Source organism: Mustela nigripes, chromosome 1, assembly GCF_022355385.1.
Source record: "Mustela nigripes isolate SB6536 chromosome 1, MUSNIG.SB6536, whole genome shotgun sequence".
NCBI classification, from domain to species: domain Eukaryota; kingdom Metazoa; phylum Chordata; class Mammalia; order Carnivora; family Mustelidae; genus Mustela; species Mustela nigripes.
Window position 1 is genome coordinate 189,240,549 of NC_081557.1, and position 21,337 is coordinate 189,261,885.

A 21,337-nucleotide genomic window follows, 5' to 3' on the forward strand; every position below is an offset into this window, starting at 1 on the left:
TCAACATTTTGAGGAACCTCCATGCTGTTTTCCAGAGTGGCTGCACCAGCTTGCATTCCCACCAACAGTGGAGGAGGGTTCCCCTTTCTCCGCATCCTCGCCAGCATCTGTCATTTCCTGACTTGTTGATTTTAGCCATTCTGACTGGTGTGAGGTGATATCTCATTGTGGTTTTGATTTGTATTTCCCTAATGCCGAGTGATATGGAGCACTTTTTCATGTGTCTGTTGGCCATCTGGATGTCTTCTTTGCAGAAATGTCTGTTCATGTCCTCTGCCCATTTCTTGATTGGATTATTTGTTCTTTGGGTGTTGAGTTTGCTAAGTTCGTTATAGATTCTGGACACTAGTCCTTTATCTGATATGTCGTTTGCAAATATCTTCTCCTATTCTGTCAGTTGTCTTTTGATTTTAACTGTTAACTGTTTCCTTTGCTGTGCAAAAACTTTTGATCTTGATGAAATCCCAATAGTTCATTTTTGCCCTTGGTTCCCTTCCCTTTGGCGATGTTCCTAGGAAGATGTTGCTGCGGCTGAGGTCAAAGACGTTGCTGCCTGTGTTCTCCTCAAGGATTTTGATGGATTCCTTTCGCACATTGAGGTCCCTCATCCATTTTGAGTCTATTTTTGTGTGTGGTGTAAGGAAATGGTCCAATTTCATTTTTCTCTATGTGGCTGTCCAATTTTCCCAGCACCATTTATTGAAGAGGCTGTCTTTTTTCCATTGGACATTCTTTCCTGCTTTGTCGAAGATTAGTTGACCATAGAGTTGAGGGTCTATTTCTGGGCTCTCTCTTCTGTTCCATTGATCTATGTGTCTGTTTTTGTGCCAGTACCATGCTGTCTTGATGATGACAGCTTTGTAATAGAGCCTGAAGTCCGGAATTGTGATGCCACCAATGTTGGCTTTCTTTTTCAATATCCCTTTGGCTATTTGAGGTCTTTTCTGGTTCCATATAAATTTTAGAATTATTTGTTCCATTTCTTTGAAAAAGATGGATGGTACTTTGATAGGAATTGCATTAAATGTGTAGACTGCTTTAGGTAGCATGGACATTTTCACAATATTTATTCTTCCAGGACAGGAGCATGGAACATTTTTCAATTTCTTTGTGTCTTCCTCAATTTCTTTCATGAGTACTTTATAGTTTTCTGAGTATAGATTCCATGCACCTTGATTAGGTTTATTCCTAGGTATCTTATGGTTTTGGGTGCAATTGTAAATGGGATTGACTCCTTAATTTCTCTTTCTTCTGTCTTGTTGTTGGTGTAGAGAAATGCAACTGATTTCTGTGCATTGATTTTATATCCTGACACTTTACTGAATTCCTGTACAAGTTCTAGCAGTTTTGGAGTGGAGTCTTTTGGGTTTTCCACATATAGTATCATATCATCTGCGAAGAGTGATAATTTGACTTCTTCTTTGCTGATTTGGATGCCTTGAATTTCCTTTTGTTGTCTGATTGCTGAGGCTAGGACTTCTAGTACTATGTTCAATAGCAGTGGTGATAATGGACATCCCTGCCGTGTTCCTGACCTTAGTGGAAAAGCTTTTAGTTTTCTCCATTGAGAATGATATTTGCGGTGGGTTTTTCATAGATGGCTTTGATGATATTGAGGTATGTGCCCTCTATCCCTACACTTTGAATCGTTTTGGTCAGGAAGGGATGCTGTACTTTGTCAAATGCTTTTTCAGCATCTATTGAGAGTATCATATGGTTCTTGTTCTTTCTTTTATTGATGTGTTGTATCACATTGACTGATTTGCGGATATTGAACCAACCTTGCAGCCCTGGAATAAATCCCACTTGGTTGTGTTGAATAATCCTTTTAATGTACTGTTGAATCCTATTAGCTAGTATTTTGGTGAGAGTTTTCGCATCTGTGTTCATCAAGGATATTGGTCTATAGCTCTCTTTTTTGATGGGATCCTTGTCTGGTTTTGGGATCAAGGTGATGCTGGCCTCATAAAATGAGTTTGGAAGTTTTCCTTCCATTTCTATTTTTTGGAACAGTTTCAGGAGAATAGGAATTAGTTCTTCTTTAAATGGTTGGTAGAATTCCCCCGGGAAGCCGTCTGGCCCTGGGCTTTTGTTTGTTTGGAGATTTTTGATGACTATTTCAATCTCCTTACTGGTTATGGGTCTGTTCAGGCTTTCTATTTCTTCCTGGTTCAGTTGTGGTAGTTTATATGTTTCTAGGAATGCATCCATTTCTTCCAGATTGTCAAATTAATTGGCGTAGAGTTGCTCATAGTATGTTCTTATAATAGTTTGTATTTCTTTGGTGTTAGTTGTGATCTCTCCTCTTTCAATCATGATTTTATTTATTTGGGTCCTTTCTCTTTTCTTTTTGATGAGTCTGGCCACGGGCTTATCAATTTTATTAATTCTTTCAAAGAACCAGCTCCTAGTTTCGTTGATTTGCTCTATTGTTTTTTTGGTTTCTATTTCATTGATTTCTGCTCTGATCTTTATGATTTCTCTTCTCCTGCTGGGCTTAGGGTTTCTTTCTTGTTCTTTTTCCAGCTCCTTTAGGTGTAGGGTTAGGTTGTGTAACTGAGACCTTTCTCGTTTCTTGAGAAAGGCTTGTACCGCTATATATTTTCCTCTCAGGACTGCCTTTGTTGTGTCCCACAGATTTTGAACCGTTGTATTTTCATTATCACTTGTTTCCATGATTTTTCTCAATTCTTCTTTAATTTCCCGGTTGACCCATTCATTCTTTAGAAGGATGCTGTTTAGTCTCCACGCATTTGGGTTCTTTCCAAACTTCCTCTTGTGGTTGAGTTCTAGCTTCAGAGCATTGTGGTCTGAAAATATGCAGGGAATGATCCCAATCTTTTGATACCAGTTGAGTCCTATTTAGGACTGAGGATGTGATCTATTCTGGAGAATGTTCCATGTGCACTAGAGAAGAATGTGTATTCTGTTGCTTTGGGATGAAATGTTCTGAATATATTTGTGATGTCCATCTGGCCCAGTGTGTCCTTTAAGCCCTTTATTTCCTTGCTGATCTTTTGCTTGGATGATCTGTCCATTTCAGTGAGGGGAGTGTTAAAGTCCCCTACTATTATTGTATTATGGTTGATGTGTTTCTTTGATTTTGTTATTAATTGGTTTATATAGTTGGCTGCTCCCACGTTGGGGTATAGATATTTAAAATTGTTAGATCTTCTTGTTGGACAGACCCTTTGAGTATGATATAGTGTCCTTCCTCATCTCTTATTATAGTCTTTGGCTTAAAATCTAATTGATCTGATATAAGGATTGCCACTCCTGCTTTCTTCTGATGTCCATTAGCATGGTAAATTGTTTTCCACCCCCTCACTTTAAATCTGGAGGGGTCTTCGGGCTTAAAATGAGTTTCTTGGAGGCAACATATAGATGGGTTTTGTTTTTTTATCCAGTCTGATACCCTGTGTCTTTTGATTGGGGCATTTAGCCCATTAACATTCAGGGTAACTATTGAGAGATATGAATTTAGTGCCATTGTATTGCCTGTAAGGTGACTGTTACTGTATATTGTCTCTCTTCCTTTCTGATCTGTAGGCTCTCTCTTTGCTTAGAGGACCTCTTTCAGTATTTCTTGTAGAGCTAGTTTGGTGTTTGCAAATTCTTTCAGTTTTTGTTTGTCCTGGAAGCTTTTAATCTCTCCTTCTATTTTCAATGATAGCCTAGCTGGATATAGTATTCTTGGCTGCATGTTTTTCTCGTTTAATGCTCTGAAAATATCATGCCAGCTCTTTCTGGCCTGCCAGGTCTCTGTGGATAAGTCAGCTGCCAATCTAATATTTTTACTATTGTACGTTACAGACTTCTTTACCTGGGCTGCTTTCAGGATTTTCTCTTTGTCACTGAGACTTGTAAATTTTACTATTAGGTGACGGGGTGTGGGCCTATTCTTATTGATTTTGAGGGGCATTCTCTGAACCTCCGGAATTTTGATGCTCGTTCCCTTTGCCATATTGGGGAAATTCTCCCCAATAATTCTCTCCAGTATACCTTCTGCTCCCCTCTTTCTTCTTCTTCTGGAATCCCAATTATTCTAATGTTGTTTCGTCTTACGTTGTCACTTATCTCTCAAATTCTCCCTTCATGGTCCAGTAGCTGTTTGTCCCTCTCTTGCTCAGCTTCTTTATTCTCTGTCATTTGGTCTTCTATATCACTAATTCTTTCTTCTGCCTCATTTATCCTAGCGGTGAGATCTTTCATTTTTTATTGCACCTCATTAATAGCTTTTTTGATTTCAACTTGGCTAGATTTTAGTTCTTTTATTTATCCAGAAAGGGCTTGTATATCTCCCGAGAGGGTTTCTCTAATATCTTCCATGCCTTTTTCGAGCCCGGCTAGAACCTTGAGAATTGTCATTCTGAACTCTAGATCTGACATATTACCAATGTCTGTATTGATTAGGTCCCTAGCCTTCGGTACTGCCTCTTGTTCTTTTTTTTGTAGTGAATTTTTCCGCCTTGTCATTTTGTCTAGATAAGAGTATATGAAGGAGCAAGTAAAATACTAAAAGGGTGGCAACAACCCCAGGAAAATACGCTTTAACCAAATCAGAAGAGATCCCAAATCGTGAGGGGGGAGAAAAGGATAAAAAGAGATTCAAAAAGAAAGGAAGAAAAAAAGAAGAAAAAAAAAAGAATTAAAAAAAAACGAAAACGAATAAAGAAAAATATAAAAAAGAACAAATATATATATTAGATAAACTAGTTACAAACGTTAAAAAAGAAAAGGGTAAAAGTTAAAAAAAATTTTATCAGAAGAAGAGAAAAAAAATGAAAAATAAAATAATTAAATTAACTGCAAGACTAAAAATATCACATGGAGAAAGCCATGAGTTCCGTGCTTTGCTTTCTCCTCCTCTGGAATTCTGCTGCTCTCCTTGGTATTGAAACTGCACTCCTTGGTAGGTGAACTTGGTCTTGGCTGGATTTCTTGTTGATCTTCTGGGGGAGGGGCCTGGTGTAGTGATTCTCAAGTGTCTTTGCCCCAGGCGGAATTGCACCGCCCTTACCAGGGGCTGAGTAATCCGCTTGGGTTTGCTTTCGGGAGCTTTTGTTCACTGAGTGCTTTCCGTAGAGTTCCAGAGGACGGGAATACAAATGGCAGCCTCCTGGTCTCTGGCCCGGAGGAGCCGAGAGCCCGGGGCCCCACTCCTCAGTGTGCCCTCAGAGAACAGCGCCCAGTTATTCCTGGTCTGCCTGACCTCCGGCTGCGCTCCGAGCTCACCGAGCCTGCGACCAGTACAAGGTAAGCCCGAGCTTGATCTTACTGTCGGCTCTGTCTCTGTAGCCGGTTTTCCTGTTCCAATACCCGCAAGCTCTGCGACTATCAGACACCCCCGATACTTCTGTGACCCTGCGGGACCCGAGGCCACGCTGACCCCGCATGGGCTTCATCCCGGTTTAGCCTCTGGAGCGATGTCCCTCAGCTGAACAGACTTTTAAAAGTCCTGATTTTTGACTCTTAATCTCACAAAACAAACTGAGGGTTGCTGTGGGGAGGGGGGTTGGGAGAAGGGGGTGGGATTATGGACATTGGGGAGGTATGTGCTTTGGTGAGTGCTGTGAAGTGTGTAAACCTGGTGATTCACAGACCTGTATCCCTGGGGATAAAAATATATGTTTTTAAAAAATAAAAAATTAAAAAAAAAAAAAAGTCCTGATTTTGTGCTCCGTTGCTCCACCGCTTGCCAGGAGCCGGCCCCTCCCCCTGGGGTCTATCTTCCTGTGGCTTTGGATTCACTTCTCCACCTGTCCCACCTTTCAGAAATTGGTTGTTTTTCTGTTTCCAGAATTGCTGTTCTTCTTCTCTTCGATCTGCCGATGGATTTGCAGGTGTTTGCAATCTTTAGATAAGCTATCTAGCTGATCTCCTGCTAGCTGATGTAGTCTCAGCGTGCTACTTCTCCGCCATCTTGACTCTTCCTCTCCTTAACTATTAATTTCATATAGAAATATGATTTCTTAATTATAGATATCGGTCATTTAGTTCTGGAGTACTTTAATACTATTTAAAATGTCTACAAAGTATGTTATCAAAAATTTTAAGTGATTAGAAGTAACAAAAGTGAAATAAGGTGAAATTTATTTAATATATTTTTTAACATGGTTAAGGAGAAAATTTTGAAAAGCAGAAAAAAATTTAATAACTTACTTTTGATGGCACAACTCCACTGTTAAACAAAGACATTTTCATTAAGTAATAACGAGAATTAGCAGAGGTGCTAAGCAAACTGAAGAAAGGAAAGAGAGGAATTACCCGGGATGTCATAATTGTATTACTCAACAATGAGGTAAAATAAAATTCCAGAAAGAAAGGAAAAGAAAAGTGAGAGGAGAAAAAAGGTAGTGAGCAGCACAAGGAAGGCTAACTATTGCATTTCTTTTAGAAAAAAAAAAAAGAAATTTAGATGTACCAATTACATCTATTGGTGTAACTGGTACATCTAAATTCGATGTACCAATCATTTGTTAGTTGAACTAACAAATGATTCTTAATGTCCTATTATTCTTAAGAAACTGGTTATTCATTTAACAGTTCCACAGTTCTTATTATATACCTACCAGCATGCTAAATGAAATACTAAGAATAAAGCCTGAGTCCTACTCTTGAGGAGCTCAGAGTCTAGATTACTCTCAAGAGTACCACCAAGGACACTAAGATTACTATTAGATTAGGTGATAGCTCAGAAAGATATTAGCTTTAGGTCTCCAGTAAGTATTGTGAACACAGACATGTTATTGAATGTGAAAGGAAAAGATAGATAAAGAGAAAAGAGTACTGCCTACTTATTTCCATTTCCCATATATGGGCCTTTCTGTTATTGATTTTTATTAGCATAAATAAATATTAAAGTCACAATTTCTAGTTTTTATCAACAGTACACTAAATGGATATTTTCACTTACCATTTCTATGTTCTCTTTAGTTACATGAAGCTGCTTGGTCAACCGTTGAAATTTGGTCAATTGATCCTACAGTAGGAAGGTAGAGGTGTACATGAATAACATTCTGTTTAAAGCCCATATGTAAAATTAACCTAAAATCAGTCTAAAATAATTATGCTTAAGTCTAGATGAATTTAGATGTTTTCTGTTGCTGTGTGAATTAGCAGTTGAAGAAATAATTTTTTAAATGACTACATTTTAAATGACTACAAAGTTAAATAAGGTGACAATGTAGAAACAAACATGGCTATTTATGTTTTATGTACGAGCATTATTTCTAGAAATCACTCTATTAGTAAAAAGACATTGGAGAGACATTGTACAATACTGAAAGACTACATTCAAACCTACTCAAAAACTGCAATATAAACCGTGGCACAGGAATTATTGCCTCATCCGTTCTTAAAAGTCTCATGGCTTGAAAGCCCAAGTTTCCAACTGTATGATTATCTGTTATGATGGAAGGGGCTATTAATATGTTGGATGACAGAACTAAAGGCTGATAGATAACTAAAGAAATAAAAATAATGAAGTATTATTTGTAAACGCTTGTACAAAAAAAACCTAACTGCACAGCTACAGTACAAGAATAAAGGTAAAAAAAAAAAAAAAATACCACAGGAGTTGATTGACCTAGATGAGGAAATAGCCTCAGAGTAGTCACTTATATTACAAATAGTTTCTAGATCTCACAGGTAAAAGCCTTTTCTTTTTGATAAAGTGCCGCGTGTGTGTATTTAAAAATAATTTTTAAAATTTGAATATAGTTGACATATAATGTTACATTAGTTTTAAGTGTACAACCAATACAGTGATTCAACTTTTCTATACATTATGCTATGATTTACTACAAGTATAGCTACCATCTGTCACCATACAATGTTATTACAATATCATTGACTATATTCCCTATATTATGCCTCTTATTCCCATGACTTATTCATTTGATATCTAGAAGCCTTTATCTCCCTACTCAATTCCCTTCAACCATTTTGTCCATTCTCCCTCAAGAGAGTCCCCTCCCTCAGAGGTAAAGGTCTTGCTCAGACTACATATGGGCTACTTTCAAATGGGCATATATAGAAAAACCATTTTGTAAACTGCAAAGCATCATGTAAGTATTATTGCCACTCCTTTAGGTAGAAATTCCCAATTATGATGATAGTAATAGAAACATTCATACACTGGAATTTGGAAAGTCCATAAATGAGAGAAAGGAGTGATAAAAATATATTTAAACATCTGCCTTCTCAAAACCCATAGAAAAGGGATCAAAATTGGAATACCCCATAGTTCTCAATGTTTCTAGCAGAAAAAGAACCAATGGAAGGATCAAGGAGGCACATTTTTCAATGGAATGGATGGTCTTCTGAGATAGTAAGTTTTTGTCAACAGAGGTATAAGCAAAAGCTGAGATGTCCACTTTGAAAGAATACAAAAATCATTCTAGCTGTGGATAGAAAGAATGCCTTAATAATCATTAAGATTTCTTCCTACTGTATAATTCTATTCTGATTAATTTAAGCTGAATACACTTGACATCTATTTTAGAGGTAACTGAAAGAGTGTTAACATTTTCACTTCACACAGTATTGTCATTATATTTGAGCAGGTTTCTTCACTGGCCATAATAGCTCCTGTCACAAGCCAATATATAAGCTCTAGGGATCCATTTATACAGAATCATCATATAGCTGCTTCTTAGAACGAAATACAGCTTTCACTGATAATCACATTATAAAACCTAATGTATACTAGGCATTGCTTTAACTGTCCAAGAACTTTCTAACCAGCAAAGATTTAACATAAATAACACAGGAGACATTTGGGCATTCCTCTTCAAAATGGAGTTTCTCAAGAATGAAGATATACATGAAAATTGATATGTAAGAGAACCATGAAATCCAAGAATACTTCTTTGAAATTTACAGCCTTTTATTATTACAAAAGCAATACATATGGTAGCAAATCATATAATACAAACACACGTACATTTAAAAAAATTAAAACATATTCCTACCCATAAGAGACAGCCATTGCCAATTTTTAGTGTAAATTCTTCCGGATCTCTCTCTCCGAGATTACCTTTTGTTTTTGACTTTCAACTACATGAATGTGGGCCTCAGTCATATGTTCCTGGTAAAGTGTCTGAAGTCTGTCCAGCTCCTGAGAAACAGTCTGCCAGAGTTCCATAGCCTGAGTTTTTTCCTATAACACAAAAAGAATCAAGAATTCACTAAACTGTTATCAGGCTATTGCATAGTACAAATGAATCATACTGTTTTGCAGAATGAATTCTAGTATATGAAGTCACAAAAATAAAAATGGAACTTGTGTAAAGATGGTATAGTTATATGGTTATATTTCTGATTTATGCACTTGTATTAATAACAATTCAGAGAAGGGGAGCCTCAGTGGCTCAGTTGATTAAGCGTCTGACCTTTGATTTTGGCTCAGGCCATGATCTCAGGGTTGTGAGACAGAGCCCCGCACTGGGCTCTGCATTGAGTGTGCCGCATGCCTAAGACTTTCTCTCACCCTCTGCCCTTTCTCCTTCTCTCTCTCTCTTAAAAAACAACAACAACAACAAAACAAACAAACAAACAAAAATGTTTCAGAGAATAAACCTAAAGATGAAATTCCTTATGCTGAATTTTTTTCATTCAGATCTTATCCTTAAAATTTAACTCTTAAATCAGAGATAAGGATTTAAAGCACGATTTTTGTCCTATAAGATGTAAGCCTTAAAAATTACTAAAGAAGAAAACTGCCCCAATACAGTACTAGATTTTTTTCAGATCATAAAAGTAATAAATGTTGTAGAAAGTTGGTAAAATATAGCAAACCAGAAAATAAGAATTACCTGTAATTTTACTACCTGATAATAAATACTGCTAGTGTCTAGGTATAACCATCTTTATAAATTTTGAATGCATTCATGTTTTTAAATGTGATTTTGGAACAAAAGTTTGTATTTCTGTTCTTTTAACAAAATTAGGAATCAGACAATATACTGTGTGTACTATACTATTTTCATTTGGCATTTTACAATTAGAGTTTTCTCGAGTCATTAACTATTCTTTCAATATAGCAAGTCTCAAAGTGTGATATAGGGACCCCTGAAGTCAAAATTGTGTTCATTTTAATATGAAGACATTATTTGCCTTTTTCACTCTCATTGTCTCATGAGTGTACACTGAAGTTTTCCAAAGTTTATATGATGTAATGTCCTCTCTCTGATGGGTAGTGGAATCTGTTCTTCAGTTCCCATTTGTTTTTTAAAATGTCTCAGTTTTAATCTATAATATGATATTGATAGATATGTAAACCACAAAAAAAGAGTTCTTCAAGGTCCACAATAATTTTTAAGCATCCTGGAGGAGGGTCCCGAAACCAAAAGGGTAAGAAATGCTAAGCTAGTAGGCACAGAGCATTATTCTCTTTTTGTTGTCTAAAAAGAAAAGTAGAACAGGTTCTGGCCATTTGCTGAGGGTTCCTCAGGAAGTTGTTGACTGAATCAGGAAGAAAACTTTACCTCTTTGTTTCCAAAGCCCAAACTTTAAAAGATTTATTTATTTACTTGAAAAAATAGAGAGAGAGAGAGAGAGATACAGAGAGGGGGAGAGGGAGGGAAAATCTTAAGCAGACACCCCACTCAGTGCAGAATCCATTGCAGGCCTCAACACTGGCCTCAATCCCACCACCCTGAGACCATGACCTAAGCCAAAACCAAGAGTTAGATACCCAACTGTGCAACCAGGTGCCCCCAAAGCCCAAACTTTTAAATCCCAGGTCAGAACTAATCCACTCTGTTTTAGTAAGAATGTAACAAGGTATAGGGAAAAGATAAGCATTCTAAGAAGATAAAGAATATACATTTAAAATAAATAGAGGTTCATATGTTTTAAGGAAACTATTACTGAAGTATAACATGCATTCGGAAAACACACATGAAAATCATGAATTTTCACAAAGTGGCTGAACCTATGTAACCAGCACACAGTTCAAGAAAGAGAATGTTATTACTAGCACCTAGAAGCCTGATAGCCCTTTCTTCAAGATACTACTATTCCCTCAAAGTAACTACTATCCTTACATCATCGGTTAGTTTTGCCTAAAACTTACATAGTTTTAAAATTTGTAGACAAACAGAATCTGGAGCCATAAGACTTAAATTCAATCCCTGATTTCTGGCTGAATGATCCTGGACAATTCATTTCAATTCCTTAAGAACATTTTCTTCTCAGTAGAATGGTCAGGAAGACACATCATAACCTCAAAAGTCTGCAGTTTTACAAACCTGCCTGATGGTAAGAATTATCTGGACAAATAGTTAGAAAACCAATTCTCTAAAGCAGTGGTTCTCACAGGACTAAACCATCAGCATTACCTCAGAAACTGTTAAAAACACAAAACTATTGAGCCTAGACTTCTTGAATCAGAAGCTTGGGTAAGGGGAATAATAATCTCTATTTCAAAAAGCTCTTAGGAGAATATAATGCACAAAAAAATTAAGAACCAATGTACTAATATAAATTCTTTAAATGGTATATAACCCATTATTTGAAAAATCACAATATAAGTGATTCCATATTATTAGATTTTTAAACTATTCCTAATTTTCATTATCATATATAATAGTATAACACACATATTTATTCATCAATTTTCACACAGTTTCTTAGGATATATTCCTACAATCTATGTGATATCCTAATCTAATTAATTGGTCAAAGGATATAGACACTTCTAAGGCTCTTACTGCCAATGTGCCCTCCAGAGAGATTTTTACAAATCACACTATCAGAACAAAATACTCCAAACTAAAAATATTAAGTTAGGTACTTAATATTTTAATAATGTTATCAGCTCCCGAGGCAATTATACTTGCTTTACCCAACAGCTTTTGAACTCAATTTTAATTACCTTCCTCTTTCACAATGATGATGATAAAAATAATAGGTAAATTTATTAATTTACATGTGTGTTAGTTATTACATTAAGTGCTTTATGGGAATTTCTGAATTACCATAAGAACTCCATAAGATAAGAATTATTATAATCTCTCTATATAAATGAAAGTAAGATACAAAAGACATTTCCAACATTACAGAGCTAGAAAACAGAATAGAGAACAAACTCAAGAAGTCTGATGAGAGGTTTTGTTGAAACAAAAGCCTGTTTTCCACAAAAGCAAGGATCAACACTCTGTACTGTATCCTCAACAATTTGCCTATCAGTGCCTGATATTTAATAGACATCTAATTAATACTTGTGAAATAAATGAAGATATCTGAACAGTCAAGTTCTTCATGTTTATTACTTTGATAAAACATAATATAAAAATTATTCTATTTTTTACTATAAATTGTATTTAACTTAGTTTTCATCTCTTCAGTTTGGATTCAGCTAGTCTTCATGTATAACACAAAGGTCTTTCAATTTAGTGATACCAAAACAGTTTTATGTTTTATCCCACCTTAAAAACAAAATACTTAGACATATATGAACCATAAGCAGAATATCTGACATCACTGTTTTTATACTATTGCATTATTAACATCTTCTATTATTTATATTTCATAAGATTGCCTAAACTCTCATTTAGTTGAAATTTTATATTTAAAAAGTACATTATAGATTTTGTGGGAAATTTGTTTATAACCAATCAGCTTTCTCCTTTTTGACTGCTCAGGTGGACCTCATCAAATCTTCTGTGGAGTGACTGATCCAAAATGTAGCAAAAAAAAATAGAACCATCTTCAGAGAAAAAATGTGAGGTGGAGCAAAATGTAGAAGGAGAAAGGCAAAGAGAGGATAGGCAGGAGGAGGAAAAGATAAGGAATGAGAGAACAAGTTTGGTTTAATAAGAAAAAAAGAATAAGTAATTTTGAAGTTTTAATAAAATTTCACATTGGAAATTATAGCAACAAAAGTACTGCAGAGAGATCTTTTTGAGACAGGGTTCTGTTTTTGTTTTGTCTTTTGAAATTACAAATCTTATCTAGTTTTCATTCCACTTCCTCTTTAAAAAATTTTTTTTTCAGTTTTTTTGAGGTATGACTGACAAATAATCATTGTATGGAACACCTGGGTGGCTCAGTCATTTAGCGTCTGCCTTCAGCTCAGGTCATGATCCCAGGGTCCTGGGATGGTGCGCTGCAGCAGGGAGCCTGATTCTCCCTCTCCCACTCTCCTTGCCTGTATTCCCTCTCTTCCTATCTCTCTCTCTCTGTCAAATAAACAAAGTTGAAAAAAACCCCATAATCATTGTATATATTTAAGGTATGTAACAGGGGGTTGTTTTACATATGGTCTATCATAATCTTTTTCTAGAGTATCAAGAATTGCATATTGTGCACTAATTTTGATAGCCTGTTAGAAAGCCTTCACACGGCTTAATTAATTTCCATTTACTTCTATATAAATATTCACCAATCCTTTCTGATATTATTATTTTGAACAGAGTTCAAACTAGAGCTTGAAAGTTGGAAAAGTTTGGAAGAGTATGCTTTCTCATTATTTTTTCCTCTATTACTTTTTCAAATCCCTTCCCTTTACACATAAAAAAAAATCAGTTTAATACATGTTCCTTTAAAAAATAAATAAATACGTGCTCTTTTATTATGGTAAATACAGACTGTTTAAATCCAGTTTAATTTAATCAGTTAAATATCACTTTCATAAGTATCAGAATTCTAAAATTAAATTTGTAGGGCACAAAAAATGATTTTCCATACATAACTATAAAATCAAAATTGCAATGAAGAATTTGTAATCTCCATTTATAAATGAAGAAACTGAGACACACAGCTAGAAAGCAGAACAGAGTTTCAAATCCATACAGATATGAGATGCCTAGGATATAAAACTGTAAATTAAAAGAAAATTCCTGGAGCTCTTGGGTGGCTCAGCCAGTTAAGCGGCTGCCTTTGCCTCAGGTTATGATGCCAAGGTCCTGGACTGAGCCCCATGTCAGGCTCTCTGCTCAGCGGAGAGGCTGCTTCTCCCTCTCCCTCTGCTTGCTGCTGTGACTAGTTGTGCTATTTTTCTGTCAAGCAAAAAAATGAAATCTTTAAAAAAAGATTAAAAAAACCCCAAATTCCCTTATGTATGATTATACATTTTCAGTGTTGAAAACAAGGTATATATAACATAGCTTCCCAAATAATTCAATTACTATGAGGGAGGAAAAAAGGAGAAGTAATTAGAAGAAGTACAATTTTTGAGAAATATAATTCTATACTCTTTGAAAATTGAGGAAAACACCATATCAGAAGAAAACACAGAAAACTAAAAATGTAAATTTAGCTGAGTAGATAATTATTTTTTTCCTTAAAAAATTTTTAGGGCATTAAAAAATATATTTTAAAGATTTATTTATTTATTTTAGAGAAAGAGAGTGCATGCATGCATGTGAGCCAGTTTGGGGAGGGGCAGGTGGAGAGAGAGAATCTCATGCAGACTCTCCTTAACATGGAGCCAGATGCAGTGTTCAATGCCACAACCTGAGCCAAAATCAAGTCAGATGCCCAACCCACTGAGCCATCCAGGCACTCCTGGCATTAATATATTTTTATAAGACATAAAAATCATGTCAACAGATTTATGATTCAATTAAAATATACATTTGGTAGCTATATTTTTAACAACTAGGGAGGGTATATATTACAAGTTTGTTAGTTGTTAACTATTCTTATAAATTGTAGAAAATCAGTAAGTACTAATTTTGCTATTCTGTTGTTATCATTCATAAATAATGATTAACATAGATTCTGTTTATTCAGAATATAGTTTAAAAAATTTACATCACTCACTTGATTGGCTAGTTGTAATTGTTCTCGTAAATTCTTGGCTGTTTCATCATCTGTATACATATCATTTCCCGTATCTATGCCAAAGGGAAGGGTCTCCAGTTGCTTTTCAACAGCATTTTTTAATTCACTGTGCAACCTTCAGAAAAGAGTTAACACAGTAATAATGTAATTTCATTTTACCAACAGTTATCACTATTTGAAGGTAAACTAAATAAACATTTGTACACAAAAAACAGTCTTTAAAATAATTTATTTAAAATAATTCTTTACACAAAAATAAGTTTTAAGTAGACTTCAAAAATTAAATTGTTAATCACCATTAAATACTGTGCTGTGAAAATAAAAATATAACAATTTCAAATGCATTAAATTTGTCATAATTAATTCAAGCATAATTCTGTTTGTCCTAAGGAGATTTTAGTTATTCAAGAAGGTAAAATTCAGATATTATATCTTATTAATTTATGAAACAAGCCATTCAGAAAAAAAAATGGAACTGTAACCGTGGTTTCATGTAGTCAATTAAAAGGAAATTGGATATAAAATATTGTTGGATTATTTATTGTCTACATTGTGTTTCACAAAACTCAGTTAACATCTTACTTAATCCAGTTAATAAACAGAGTAGAATAAAGTTGTTGCTAGTTATGCAATCAAGATGATTAGAGGCTTTACATTTCAGCATATTTTACATAAGCTTGACCATAACTCTGAAAACCTTAAATTCAATATTAATCTTAACATTAAATTACAAATATTTTATATTTTAAAACAGCTAGCAAAAGAAAGCTATAGAAGTACACATTAAAAGACTGATTTACTTTAAAATGATACAAACCTAAAAGGAAAAATACATTTATAGTATCAGAAAAATTTAAAAATCTTTAATGCATAAATTATAAGCAGAAAATGTTATTTATAATAAACACATCTCAAGGTAGTTTCCCAAAGAAACTGCATCCATCCATTTAAAATAAAGAGAATTACCTGCTGATATTAAAAATCTCCTTGAAACTAGAAAACTTCAATCTTAATTTTTAGAATATATTCATTGAAAGCAAAGTTCATCAAACACATGAAACTCACAGAATAATTAACTTTAGAAACAACAAAAAAATTAATTACTCCCTAAGGAAAGGGCAGAGGTTGCTGATTATTTCCTAGTTAAAAATTTTATCAATAACACATTCATATTTTAAAATATTTCTAGTATTCTTTGGTTTTTATTTTAGTTTTTAATTTAATTTCTCTTAAGATTTTATTTATTTGACAGAGAGAAAGACAATGAGAGAGAGAACACAAGCAGGGGGAGTGGGAGAGGGAGAACACATTTCCTACTGAGCAGGGAGCCCAGGACTCTGGGATCATGACCTAAGCTGAAGGCAGACACTTGAAGACTGAGCCACCCAGGCACCTCTAAATTTTTAATTTTAATTTCAATATAGTTAAATTCAATATAGTTAACATATAGTGTTACATTAGTTTCAGGCATACAATACAGCAATTCAACAATTCTATACACAAGTGCATTCCTTAATCCCCATCACTTGTTTCACCCTCCCCCCCTCCTGGTAACCATCAGTTTGTTCTCTACATCTAAGGCCATGTTTCTTGGTTTGTCTCTTTTCTACACCCCCTGTATTCACTTGTTTTGTATCTAAAATTCCACTTGTGAGTGAAATTGTATGGTATTTGTCTTTCTTTGACTGGCTTATTTCACTTAACATTATACTCTAACTTGATCCACGGCATCGTAAATGGCAAGATTTTATTCTTTTTTTTTAAAGGGTGACTAATACTCCATTGCAGGTGTATACACACACATACCCACAACTTCTTTATCCATTCATCATGGATACTTGGGCTGCTTCCTTAATTTGGCTACTGTAAATAATGCTGCAATAAACATAGGGTTGCATATATCTTTTCAAATCAGTGTTTCTGTATTCTGTGGGTAAATATCCAGTAGTACAATTACTGGATTGTAGTATAGTTTTATTTTTACCTTTTTTGAGGACCTTCCATACTGTTTTCTATAGTGAGTACACAATTTTGGATTCCAAACCAACAGTGCACAAGTGTTCTTTTTTTTCCACATCCTTGCCAACACTTGCTGTCTCTTGTGTTTCTGATTATAGCTATTCTGACAGGTGTAAGGTAGTATCTGTGGTTTTGATTTGATCTCCCTGATGAGGAATGCTATTCAGCCCCTTTTCAGATGTTGGACACCTATGTTTTCTTTGGAGAAATATATGTTCATGTCTTCTCCCCATTTTTAAATTGGATTATTTGGTTTCTTGGTGTTGAGTTATGTAAGTTCTTGGTATATTTTGAATACTATTTAGCAGATATGTCATTTGCAAATATCTTCTTCCAATCTGTAAGCTGCCTTTTAGTTTGGCTGATTGTTTCCTTTGTTATGCATAAGCTATTTATTTTGATGAGTTCTAGTATTTTATTATTGTTCTTGTTTCGTTGTCTCAGAAGACCTATCTAAAAAATTATTGATATAGCTAATGTCAGTGACATTTCTGCCTATGCTCTCTTCCAGGATTTTTATGGTTTCAGGATTTTGGATTTATTATTGTGCCTGGTGTAAGAAAATGGTCCAGTTTCATTCTTTGGCGTGTAGTTGTCCAGTTTTCCCACATAAGTTGTTGAAGAGATTGTCTTTTTCCCATTGCATATACTTCGCTTTTTTGTCGAAGATTAACTGCACATAAAATTATGGGTTTAAATATTTCTGGTATCTTAAAAAATACTTCATAATATAAAATATAGTAAGGGTTTTAAAAAAGACATCCCAAGTTCCAGGGAAAAACCATTGTAATGGTGTGATATATTTTCTAGCAGAATTTTTGCTCTCCATTAAAAATAGACAGATATACCATATTGCTAATATCTTATAACCTGGCTTTTAAACTTTATTATTGAAACATATGCATTCTTCCAGATTATAAAATATTTCCCTATAAATATTTTAATGATGGCATAATATTCCATTATTTCCATTATACAGATATTTTCATCATAAGTCAACTCAGGTAAACCTCCTAGAGTAATTTTGAATGAAATGAAAAAAACAGTAAAGTTAATATTCACTTACACTAAAAACATTAGAAACATTAAGAATTAAAATGTTTTCTTTGTAAAAAAAAAACAATAACAAAACCTATCCCTTATAATCAACAGTACAGTTATAAACAACAGTAAGACAGCTATTATCATTTTTATAAAAAATTTTAAAGGTCACAGAAAAATCATAATTTTCTTCCATTGATTATTAAGATCACTTTCCACAGTTTCACCTTGCATGGTCATTTTTAAAGTCCCGCTCTATCATACGTAGCAAGGACTACCTATATATAGCTTATTTTTGTTTTAGTATATTTAGTACTTAGGGTTGGGTGTCCAATCTTGGGAGTTTTCAACGTCTGCTGGCTCTTACCCAATGTGCCCAGATTCCCTAGGTATTTTATAATTCCTTAGGTGTTTACTGTTAGTTTACTGTTCTTTTTCTAACCTCTTTTGCAAATTCTTAGAGATCACTGATTTTAAGACTTTCTTTTCTAATATATACAGTTAAGACTTTGGATTCTCCTCTAAGAATGGCCTTAGCTACAACCTATAAGTTTTATCGCTTTATTTTCATTATCGATCAGTTAAAAACATGCTCTAATTTTTCATTGTCAATCCTTTGACTTACATGTAATATTGAGAAGTTGCTTAACTAAAGTTGGGGATTTTCTAGTTATCTTTAAAAAATTTGAATTCTAGTATAACTTTCACTGTCATCAAAGAACATAAGCAGAGTAATTCTGATACTTTAAAAATCCCTGAGTTACTTTTTCAAACTGGTTAATTGTGGAAATGCTGTATGTGTACTTTGAATGAATATGTATTCTGAAGGTGTTGGGTATTAGTATTCAATATATGTCCCTTACAGATTTGTTAACTTCATTGTTCAAATATCACATACCCTTTTGTTGTTGTTGTTGTTTGCTTGTTTTGTCAATTACTGAGAGCGATCCGTTTGTATTTCCTACTATCACAGTTTTTCTCTGGGGTTTGGGATGCCTTTTTATTTTAATTTTTTAAAAATTTTATTTATTTATTTGACAGAGAAAGAGGGAGAGAGCACAAACAGAAGGAGCAGCAGGCAGAGGGAGAGAGAACAGCAGGCTCCCTGCTGAGCAAGGAACAGGACCCTGGGATCATAACCTGAACCGAAGGCAAAGAAACTGCATCCATCCATTTAAAATAAAGTTGCTTAACCAACTGAGCCATCCAGGCACCCCTGGGGTGCCTTTTTAAAAATTCTTGTTATAGGGACACCTGGGTGGCTTAGTAGGTTAAGCTTTTGGCTGAGGTCATGATCCCAGGGTGCTGGGATCAAGTACCGCACTGGGCTCCCTGCTCAGCAGGAACTCTGCTTCTCCTTCTGCCTGCTTCTCCCTCTGCTTGTGCTTTCTCTCTGACAAATCTTTAAAAAAAAAAAATCTTGTTATATTTATATTTTGGTCGTTTTTCTCTTACTAAACATTTTCTGTTGGGAAAAGTAAATATTTAAAAAATAGTAAAGCATATTTAAAAATAACCTTTTGTGGGGCTCGGTTTGTTAATCGACTGCCTTCGGCTCAGGTCTTAATCCTGGAGTCCCAGGATCGAGTCCCACATCCGGCTCCCTGCTCAGTGGAGAGTCTGCTTCTTCCTCTGACCCTACCCCCTCTCGTGCCCTCTTTCACTCTCTCTCAAATAAATAAAAACTAAATAAAAATAACCTTTCGTTATTGACATTTTTAAGTGCTTAAAAAATTTAATTGGTCTGTCTTGCCACTCAGTGCTATAATTGAATTTTTTGATTCTAGAAGAACAGAAAATTTGAAAATTTTCCATCTGAGCCTTTGTTAATGAGTGCTTACAAATTTAAAACTGTCATATCTTTTGGGAAAACTGAATCTTTTATCATTATGAAATATCTCTTTTTACGTCTAATAATCTGTTCTTCATTAAAGTCTACTGTGTCCAATATTATCAGCTTTCTTTTGGTAGTACTTGCATGATGGATCTATTTTCCATCCTTTCATCTGCATCCATTCTATTTTACATTTTAGGAATCTCTCTGAGAAGTATATCATAATTGGTTTCTTTTTTAAATCTCCACCGATACATCACTTTTTTTTATTATGCTCAGTTAGTCACTGTAGAGTACATAATTAGTTTTTGACGTAGTGTTCAACAATTCATCAGTTAAGAGTAACACCAAGTGCTCATCACAGCACGTGCCCTCCTCAATACCCATCACCTTTTTAACCCCTCCCCTGTCCCCTTTCCCTTCTGGAATCCACAGATTGTTTCTCGGAGCCCATCTTCTCTCATGGTTCATCTCCCTCTTTAATTTATGCCCCTTTGGAATTCCCTCCCTTCCCCTATGGTCCTCCATGCTATTGGTTATGCTGAAGCCATATGATAATTGTCTTTCTCTGCTTGACTTACTGCCTTAACATAATCCCTTCCAGTTCCATCCACGTAGATGCAAATGGTGGGTATTCATTGTTTTTGATGGCTGAATAATACTTCATTGTATATAAGTACCACATCTTCTTTATCCATTTATCTGTTGAAAGGCATCTCAGCTTCTTCCACAGTTTGGCTATTGTAGACACTGCTGCTATGAACATTAAGGTGCATGTGCCCCTTCTTTTCATTACATCTCTATCTTTGGGATAAATGCCCAGTAGTGCAATTGCTGGATCATAAGGTAGCTCTATTCTTAACATCTTGAAGATCCTCCATACTGGTTTCTAGTGTAGCTGTACCAACTTGCATTCCCACCAACAGCGTAAGAGGGTTCCCCTTTCTCCACACCCTCATCAATGTTTGTTGTTGCCTGTTTTGTTGATTTTTATCATTCTAACTGTTGTTAGGTGGTTTTGATTTGTATTTCCTGATGGCTAGTGATGTAGAGCATTTTTTCATGTCTGTTAGCCATTTGTATGCGTTTTTGAGAAGTGTCTGTTCATGTCTTCTTCCCACTTTCTAACTGGGTTATTAGTTTTTTGAGTGTTGAGTGTGAGAAGTTCTTCACAGATCTTGAATATTAGTCCTTATCTGTAATGTTATTGCAAATATCTTCCTCTATTCCCTGGAATGCCTTTTAGTTTTACTGACGGTTTCCTTTGCTGTGTGGAAGCTTTTTATCTTGATGAGGTCTCAAAAGTTCATTTGAGGTCTCAAAAGTTCATGCTTTTGTTTCACTTGCCTCTGGAGATGTGTCTTGAAAGAAGTTATGGTGGCCGATTTCCAAGAGGTAACTGCCTATGTTCTCCTCTAGGAATGTGATGCATTCCTGTCTAACACTGAGGTCTTTCATCCATTTTGAGTATATCTTTGTGTATGGTATAAGGGAATGGTCCAGTTTCATTCTTCTATATGTAGCTGATATACCTCTTCTATTTATAGCATGTAATACATTGAAATTTAATTACTGATATATTTGGACTTATATATACTACCTTAGTATTTATTTCTATGTCTGCCTATTATGATTTTCTCTACTTATGTG

General features: G+C 34.9%; 1 protein-coding gene across 4 annotated transcripts in view; it reads right to left on the reverse strand.

The window, feature by feature from the left end:
* Positions 1–21,337, reverse strand: part of SCLT1 (sodium channel and clathrin linker 1) — a 175,766-nt gene that overhangs the window by 119,258 nt on the left and 35,171 nt on the right. For all 4 annotated transcript variants that reach the window (XM_059378370.1, XM_059378371.1, XM_059378369.1 and 1 more), the window contains exons 6-8: positions 14,773–14,908; positions 9,041–9,163; positions 6,917–6,982 (exon numbers count right to left, since the gene is read on the reverse strand). In XM_059378370.1, the coding sequence (XP_059234353.1) occupies positions 6,917–6,982; positions 9,041–9,163; positions 14,773–14,908 (325 nt within the window). The remainder of the gene's footprint in view (positions 1–6,916; positions 6,983–9,040; positions 9,164–14,772; positions 14,909–21,337) is intronic.